The sequence below is a fragment of the Leishmania donovani genome, chromosome 28, assembly GCF_000227135.1.
Source record: "Leishmania donovani BPK282A1 complete genome, chromosome 28".
NCBI lineage: Eukaryota > Euglenozoa > Kinetoplastea > Trypanosomatida > Trypanosomatidae > Leishmania > Leishmania donovani.
The window spans coordinates 120,169-128,948 of NC_018255.1; the positions used below are offsets into that span (position 1 = coordinate 120,169).

The 8,780-nt window shown below is 60.3% G+C and overlaps 2 protein-coding genes across 2 annotated transcripts; both read left to right on the forward strand.

Moving 5' to 3' along the window:
* Positions 1–1,440: 1,440 nt before the first annotated feature.
* LDBPK_280390 (katanin, putative) lies at positions 1,441–3,252 on the forward strand (the record flags this gene model as incomplete). The annotated part of the gene is made up of 1 exon (XM_003862089.1): positions 1,441–3,252. The coding sequence occupies one exon, from the start codon at positions 1,441–1,443 to the stop codon at positions 3,250–3,252; it is 1,812 nt and encodes a 603-aa protein (XP_003862137.1).
* Positions 3,253–4,376: 1,124 nt separating this feature from the next.
* LDBPK_280380 (hypothetical protein, conserved) lies at positions 4,377–7,166 on the forward strand (the record flags this gene model as incomplete). The annotated part of the gene is made up of 1 exon (XM_003862090.1): positions 4,377–7,166. The coding sequence occupies one exon, from the start codon at positions 4,377–4,379 to the stop codon at positions 7,164–7,166; it is 2,790 nt and encodes a 929-aa protein (XP_003862138.1).
* Positions 7,167–8,780: the final 1,614 nt, after the last annotated feature.

Here is an 8,780-nt window from a genome sequence, read left to right on the forward strand (position 1 = left end):
CCATTACCACTTGCCCACTGTTTGCCTCTTTCGTACACCTCTTTCCACGAGTCTCCTCCTCTCTGCACTCTATGCTTGTTATTTCTGTTGTTCTTGTGTATGCATATGTGTATGTATGTATTGTGTTTATGCGAGACGGGCCTCCCTCCCCTCCCTCATTACCCCATCCCACATATTTTGCATCCTTTTCCCTCTCCGACACTCACTCGCTCTCTTCGTTTCTCTTTTTTTTTCTTATTTTCTTGTGTTCTGTGGTGATTGTGTTCGTGTTCTCGTTTCCCCCTCCCCTTTCCACCCTTCGTCCTTGTCTGCATGTGCCTGTGCCTGTGCGATTTCTCTTCTCCGCTCCGTTCCTCCTCTCTATTTCTGGGGCTCTTTATTCCCACCTCCCTCCTCTCTCTCTAACCCCCCCCCGGTGTCTCTCTCCCTCTCGACTTCGCTGTTTTACACGTTTTTGCTATTTGCCTTTTCCTCTCCTTCATCCTTCCTCTACTCCCTCCCCTCCCCACTCTCTACCCCCCAAACCTCCCTGTCCCCTACCTTTCCCCTCGTTCTTGCTTTCATGTGTTTACCCCCACAAGCACTACATCTCTGCCGCTCCCCTCTCCCCTCTTCTCTCCGGTAAGTTTGTGTGTACGTGCGTGTGCACTCCTGCGTTCTTTACCTCTCCCTCCCCTCACCCCCGGGTCATCTTCCACAGACTTTGGTCTTCTTCCTCGCATTTGTATTGGCGTCTCGTACCTCCCGCTGAGTTGTTTTCCTTCGTCTCTTCCTCCTACGCTCTAACAGTCACTCATTGGGTTGTTTTCTTCGCTTCCTGTCTGTTTCTTCCCCTGTTTTCGTCTGCGTGTCTGTTAGGGTGCTTTTGTGCGTGCGTATGCGTGTGTGTGTGCGTGTGCATGTGTGTCCCCCCCGCGTGGGCGCGTGCGGACCGTTCGTGCCCATCTCGAATTTGGGTGGATGCCCGTTCGCCGTCCACGCGGGTACGGCGTGCGTGCGTGCGTGCGTGCGTGCGTGCGTGCGTGCGTTTTTGTCTTTGTTAGTCTGCGTGTTTTCGTTGAAGTCGTAATTACTTCACAGGCGACGTATGCTTGGTAATGATGAGGCGCGGTAAGAGCAGCAGTTGAAACCAAAAAGAAAAACAACAACAAAGACGAGGGAAAGCCGATCGAGTTAATGGCAAGATGGATGCGCACGTCGAGCAGGTTCGGAGTCTGCGCTGCGTTATTCACTCGAGTCGTGGAGCGATCAGAAACTGTTAACGGAGAACCTCAGCGCGGATGGGCATGGCGGGGAGCGGGAACCTGGAGGCGGACGTCATGCTCTGCGCTAATGCGTAGGAACGATATGCGTGTCCCCTTCGATTCCCTCATCTTCTTCACTTGAGCCTACCGCGTGCACCTCTCTTCTTTGACCAGTCGCACACATGTCTCCGTGTGCATGCTTCCCGCTGTCACTACTTCGTCCCCCTGCCCCCCCCCCTCTTTTCCCCTTCCCCACCGGAGACACAGACGCAGCAGGCACGGCACAGAAAGAGTTGCTCCTCGTCCAACACCGGATCACATCTTCCATCGTGCGTTTTTGTCGGCCGGTTTGGGGCCGCTTATTCCGTCCATCTCTCCTCCTCGTTTCCGCGCAGCTTTGCGTGTGCGCGGCACCATGCAAGCATCTGTCGCGAGCGAGATCGTCAAGGCCGTCCATAAGGCCCGCAACTGCGCCCTCTACTGCGACTACAAAACCGCCCTTCAGTACTACAGCAGCATTCGAAATGAGATCAACTTGCACACCCGAAGCATCGACGACGTTCTCTGTAGCCAGTGGATGAGTCTGCTAGGGGAACTGGAGAGCGAGGCGCAGATCATCCGCGATACGCAGGCGGAGTTGCACTTGTTCATTGACCCTAACGCTGCCAAGCGGCGCGAGCCGCCTGACTGCGATGAGAATCGCAGCAGTAGCAGCGCCGAGAAAGCTGTCGTGCCGAGGACGGGGACCAAAAAGAAGCCACGAATCGGAGCCTCGCTCGCGAACAGCGGCGGGTCCAACATCAGCGTACAGAACGCGAAGCTCTACGGCGACAAGGACCGCTTCGGCCCGGCAGAGGGCCCGCAGATCCCACCAGCTACGCGTCAGCCAGCGCGCAGCGCGGCCTCCTCCTACGCAGCGGTGTCGCCACCCTTCTCGAGCAGCGGGGTCGGCGTTGGTAGACCCGTGGCTGCAGCGCCCGGTGTTGGCTTCCGTCAAGGTGCTGGCGCGTCGAGTGGTACGGGGGCCGCTGCAAGGGGGAGAGTGAAGGGTAAGAGTGCAGCGACCCGCTTTGCCGGCCGGGCTGGGGAGGAGGAACTTGTTCAGCTCATCGAGGCCGACATGCACGTCGGCAAGCTGCCGGTCACGTGGGATGATATCGCGGGCCTCGAGGAGGCGAAGCGACTGCTGGAGGAAGCGGTGGTGTACCCGGTGCTCATGCCCGATTACTACCAAGGCATCCGCCGGCCGTGGAAAGGCGTCCTCATGTACGGTCCGCCGGGCACCGGCAAGACAATGCTTGCCAAGGCGGTCGCCTCAGAGTGCAACACCACATTCTTCAATATATCCCCCGCGACGCTCACGAGCAAGTGGCGCGGCGATAGCGAGAAGCTTATCCGGGTGCTTTTCGAGATGGCGCGCCACTACGCCCCGAGCACGATCTTCATCGACGAGATCGACTCCCTGTGCGGGCAGCGAGGCGGCGGCAACGAGCACGAGGCCTCGCGACGGGCAAAGGGCACGCTGCTGGCGCAGATGGACGGTGTCGGGGTGGACACCGACAAGATCGTCATGGTGCTCGGCGCGACGAATCACCCGTGGGACATCGATGAAGCGATGCGCCGCCGCCTTGAAAAGCGCATCTACATACCCCTGCCCGATGCGGCGGACCGCGTGGAGCTGTTCAAGATCAACACAAAGTCTATCAAGCTGGGCAGTGATGTCGACTTTGTGAAGCTGTCCCAATTGCTAGAGGGCCGCCACTACAGCGGCGCCGACATCACGAACCTGGTGCGAGATGCGGCTATGATGACTATGCGGCGCTTCATGAAGGAGGCGGACAAGACAACGTTGAAGGAAAACGCGGCGGAGATTGGCCGGCAGGTGGCGGAGCAGCCCATCAACATGAGTGACTTTCTGGCCGCCATGAAGAAGGTCCCGAGCAGCATCAACGCCGACAACATCAAGAAGTTCGAAGCGTGGAAGAAGGAATTTGAACTGAACATTTAGAAGCCAGGGCGGTAAACGTAGGTGCACGCTTTCTTCTGCGGTCGTTTTGGTTGTGGCTCAGTGTCGCCTCACTCATCTGCTCATGTCCTCCCTCCCTCCTTCCCTTCCCTCCCCTTCCCACGCAGATACCGATGAGAGACACGGTCGAAGGTGTTGAAACGCGTCCTGCCGGGACTAGGGTGGAGGCGAAATGGGCGAGGAGGGAGGGGGAGGGCTAACGGGGACTGCAGGTGTCATGGCGGACTGGTAGGGGTGCAGATGGGTGGATGTGTATGTGTGCCTTTGCTTGGCATTCCTCCACCCTTCAATCGCTCTTCTCCCCCCCCCCCTCTAGCCGTCTGTCAACTTGCGTGATTCCTTGTCCTATGTATGGTGCTTTTTTTTACCTCTGTTTTCCTGTGGCGCGTGCGCGTTTACCGGGCTAGAAGTTGAGTCTGTGTTTTCTACATGTGCGCGCTTGTGGGTTCGAGGCGCACACAACGAAAGAGGCAAGGAGCGCGCACTGGGGCGAAGGGTGCGGCCGCAGCGTGTGCTGTCTGGTGCTTCGACTTGCGGCCTCTCGCAAATACTGCGTGCGTGTGCGTGGTGCCTGCACCTCTTTCCATCTCGCGCAGCAAGGATCTGCCGTGGCATGCGTTCTGCGCACGTGCCGTGCATGAGCTTTATGAGGAAGGGGACCTGCTGGCTCTGAGCCCGCCCCCCCCCCTCTCCCCTCTCCCCAGTGCCCACTCACTACACCACGGTATGTTCGATGACCTGAGGTTATCCTTTGACGCCTCCCTCTCCCTCTCCCTCTCATTCCATCGTACACTGATCGTCTTTGTCGTTCTGCTTCTTTCAATGCCGCTGCTGCGGTTTACCCCAAGTAAGTTGCGGTACGTGGGAGAGCCTATCTCTGCGCGTGTTCATGTGTGTCGGGCGCGTGTGTGTGAATGCCTTGCTGAATCTACTGCGTCGCCATCCGGCACACTCACGCACCGAATCGCGCACGGCCACGAGCAGAAAGGGGGCTTGTGGAGCGTCTGCTGCACACTTGCTCCTCCCTCCTATTCTTCACGTTTTTGTTTCGTTCGTTCGCTCACAGATAGAGAGCGGGGAAGTCGCTCAGAGAGGCCCTGGCCGCCATGTCTCAAGTGCCTCCGCACGACAGCTGTCGCGTTCGGCGACGCCCCCGCCTCCCATCGACGGGGCCGCAGAGCATCCGCAGCAGTACGAGACCTTCATCAAGGCCGCGCACGGAGGCATCAGAAAATGCGCCGCCACTGGTGTCGCCAATCGTGTCGCCGCCTGTCACGCCGGTGGTAACGGCGGTGCGGGAGCGCTGCTCCAACACGCCGCCGCCGGTAGGGTGGCAGTACCCATCCTGCAGTCGCTGCCTCGTCTGCGGGCAGCTCGGGTGTGAATCGTGCAGCGTCAAAGTCGACCCAGCCGCCACGAAGCAGAAGCTGGAAAGCCTGCGTCTCAGCACGCCGTACGAGCGCGCAAAGCTCGCCCGCAGCGCTGATGAGCTGCGCAGCGAAGAGAGCCGTCAGCGAGCGCGGCTCGCGGCGCGGTACGAGTCGTGGCTGGAGGACCTCCGTACGGTCGAGTTGATTCGACGGCACGCTGTGCGTGTTGTAATGCACGAGGCCGCGTACCGGCAGCAGCTTTACAAGGAGGAGCTGGCGCAGCGTGCGGCGTATGTGGCTGCCGCCGATCAACACATACTCCTACTTGCTCTGCAATCGAGCGAGGTGGCTTCTCGTCATGCGACGCTGGCGCGAGAGCGCGAGGGGTTTGCCCGGTTATCCCGTCACTACGCCTACGCAACGCAGGTGGTGCGGTTGCACCAACGCGAAGCCACGACACGTGAGGCGTTACGGTACAACGAGTCCTCGCAGTGGCATCGGCTTCAGGCGCAGGAGGTCGAGTGCCGCAGCCTCATGGGCGAGCACGCAGCCGAGCAGCACCGGTTCTGCAAGAGCTGCTGGGAGAGTCGAGAGGAGCTCTGCCGCCAGCGCGTCGCTGGGCTGGAGAGCTTGGCTGCGCTGGCCGTTGCCCACCGTGAAATGCTCTACCAACACGCTCAGCAGCGGTGCATGCTGCTGGCGTCAGCCGAGCAGGGCAAGCGTGATGTTCTAGCCGAGGAGGCCGCCACTCGCATGCGACTTCGTGAAGAAATGGTGGAAGAGGCGGACTACATTGAAGAGCGCCACCGCATCTTCGCGCGCCAACGAGCCACCCTCTGCAAATCCGAGGCGTTGCAGCGGCAGGGTATCCGCGAAGCAGCGGAGCGCGGCTACCACACCCTTTTTCTTGACATGAGGGCGGACGAAGACGTCATCTACGCCGCCGAGGTGGAGCGAGCCGATCGTCGTCACTCTCACCTCCTCCTCGCGGTTGAGACTCTTTGCAACATCCAGCGCGACGAGGACGCCGCTTTCACTGCCCTGATGATCAGGGAGCGTGACGAGGCCGCCGGCCGCCGAGTGTGGATGGCGCAGAAGGCCGAGGCGAGGGCGGCACTATGGCACCGCTGCGTGCGCGAGAAGGAGTCTGTTCTCGGCGCTGAGGAGTCTCTCGCCCGCGAGGTGTTGCGCAAGGCTGCCGCGAGTGCGGAGGTTGCCGTGGCAGAAGAGATTGCCGCGAAGGCGCGTGCGCGGGCCGAGTTTTGCGCCTGCGCCGAGAGCGCTGTTGAGACGCTCGCGAGGGAGGAGCGTTGTGCCCGCGTTCGCTTGCTGTCACAAATGGCGGCGGATGCAGAGTTAGTGTTGCGCTGGTGTGAAACGAAGCGTCTCGAAAGATTGGCCTTTGCTGATAGCGAGGCACCTCTTCGCAGCGTCATCTGCCGGCAAGAGCAGGACGACTGGCAGCAGCTCTGCATCGCCTTCGCTCGCACATGCAAAGCAGTTGAGGAGCGGGCTGCGCTGGAGTACCAGGCTCGCGCCAAGGCAGCGCGCAGCGCTCTTGACGCCATCGAGCAGGTTGCCTGGGAGGAGGCGCAGGAATGGAAATACTTGTGCACTGAGGAAACGGAGCAGCGCTGCCGCGCAATCGACGCCTTCCACTACCGCTGCCAAGTGGAACTCCTGTACGAGGAGACGCAGCGACGTGCGTTCCTCGCTCGCGATGAGCTCTCGGGCAGGGCAGCGGTGCGCGCAAAGACGGCACTCTTTGCACGCTACGCAGCAGAGGCGGCCGTCGCCTCCCTCCAAACGCGGCTGTGCGAGGTGATGGCATCGGAGGATAGCGCGCGTGCCTGCCTCTACGAGCACGTCGGTGAGTGGTACGACTGGGTAGCGCGCCAGCAGCGTGAAGAGGAGCTGCGTCTTATCGAAGTACTGGAGCAGCGCATTCAGGAGGAGCTGCGGTCTCGTCAGGAGTACATGCAAGAGGACGAGCGCTTGTACGACCCCGCTGAGTCTCTCGTGTTTGCGCGCGGCGGCGCCGAGGACGAGGGTCAGAGAGCAGGGGGTGCGGCGGCGGCAGGCCTGAAGCCGGGGCACACTCACGACCTGCGTGGCGAGCTCGTGCTGCAAACCTTGGGCAACCCGGTCTGCGCTGCCCCACTCTCAGCCGCTGCTGTGGACTTCCTTGTCGCTGTCATCGACCGCGCCGGGCGTCGCCGCGACGCCGCTCAAGAGCACTTTGCCGTGGCGGAGCGCAACGCCAGGGAGGCCTCCAAGAAGGTCCTGCAGCATGAGCGCCTGTATGCGGCCGAGAAGGAGAAGGAGGAGATGTACCAGCTGTCCTCCTGCCGCGAGACAGAGGAGCGTGAGCGGCGCATGCATCAGGAGACACTGGACAAAACGCGCAGTCAACAGGCGATTGCCGCGGAGAAACGCCGTCTTGCGGAGGTACAGGCGGAGCTGCTGCAGGAGCAGAAGAAGCTGGATGCGCTCAAGGGGAGCATCAACAAGCAGTACAACCGATGACCGCGTGCCTCTCAGTTGCGCTTCTTCTCTCGCGACGTCGTGCCACGTATATGCGTCCGCTTTGTGCGGGTTTTCTCGGCTGCTTCTGCCGCCGTGTGTGCGGTGATACTGCCGTGATGGGTGTGATGTTGCTCAGAATAGCGTCGTCGCCATAGACGTTGTGCTTTTCGCTTGTTGTGGTTCTGCCCTTCGTGGCTTTCTTTCTTTTCAGATCGCGCGCGTGAGCCCGTCTCTTCCCTCTCTTCCTTCCCCCTCCCTCTGCCGGCGCTGCCTTCCTCGATTCCACATTGCTTTATGCCTTCTTGCTAACGCCTCCTTCACGATGAGTAGTACGTTGGCACTGCAGGGCGCGGGTGGATGTGCAAGAGGGGGTGTGGGGACGGAAGGGCCACAGAGCGCTGCACGAGACCCGACACACGGGCGAGCACGCTGCCTTTGTCAGCGCAATTTTTTTTGTTGTTGTTCTAGATACCTTAGATGCCCTCTTCGTTCTAGTCTTCCTCCTCTGGTCGACCCCTCCACCCCAGCGCCTCCCCGCAAACTTGCACTCTGTTTCTCTGTCTCGCGCGCGCTGACTCAGCACGATGCCAGCGGTTCCTTTGGGTCTTTGGCGTGCCCTCTCTCTCTGTCCAATGCAGTCTAGTGCTACGTCGTCTCTGTGGCACTCGTAAAGAGGGATTCCTTCCCTTCCTTCCGCTCAGCACTTGGGGACCAGAGGATGGCTGTAGCCGCAGCAGCTCTTGTATTTCCTTTGGTTCTCCCTCACCTCCCGACATCCTCGCGCCTACTGCCACTTGCTCTCATTCCCTCTCCCTTGCTCGCTTTTTGCAACCACAGTGTCCAGAACTCCGACAAACACGTCACAGCACCTCCTCTTGCGTTGCCACCCACTCTCTCACACACACCTGCACGCACACAATCGCGGGCGTGCACGCATCTATCTGGGTGCTTTCGCCGTTCCCTGCCTGCTCATCCCTTCGCCTTCTTCTAACGACTTTACACAATCTTCACCCCATCCTCTCCCTCACCCCCTCTTCCTTTCTGTGTCTATCGCTACGGGTTGTAGTGACGCATCGCTCGCCTCCGCACACAACCCCGCAAACACCGCAGCAGCGCTCCTGGCTCCACACTTTCCCTCTGCTGCTTTTCCTTTTGTTTCTGCCGTCCTCGTGCTCTTCACGCCAGGCCACTCATCCTCTCCATAATAACGGGCTCTGAGGGAAAGCACCGGGTCCTTTACGCCCCTCCCTTTCACCTTTCGGGTCTCTCTCTTTCTCTTACTCCGCACTTCTCCGGCCCCCATCACCGACGCCGTCGCTCCTCGTCTGCACGCCTCCTGCTTTGCTCGTCTTGTTGTCCCCTATATATGTCTCGACGCGCAGCAAGATGCCGGTCGGCAACGCTACCCCCGCCCCTCCCTCACGCGCGAACCACGCTGGTGTGTGTGTGTGGCTGTGTCTTCCACCTTCTCTTCCCTGTTAGTCTATTCTGCCTTTCCGTTTGGTAACCTCTCCCTCTTCTCTTCTCGCACGTCTCTGCACCCCCACCCGCTCATGACTTGCGGGGATGGGGAGGGGCCACTTCAGCGTGGCATCTCAGGACACAGGGGGGGGG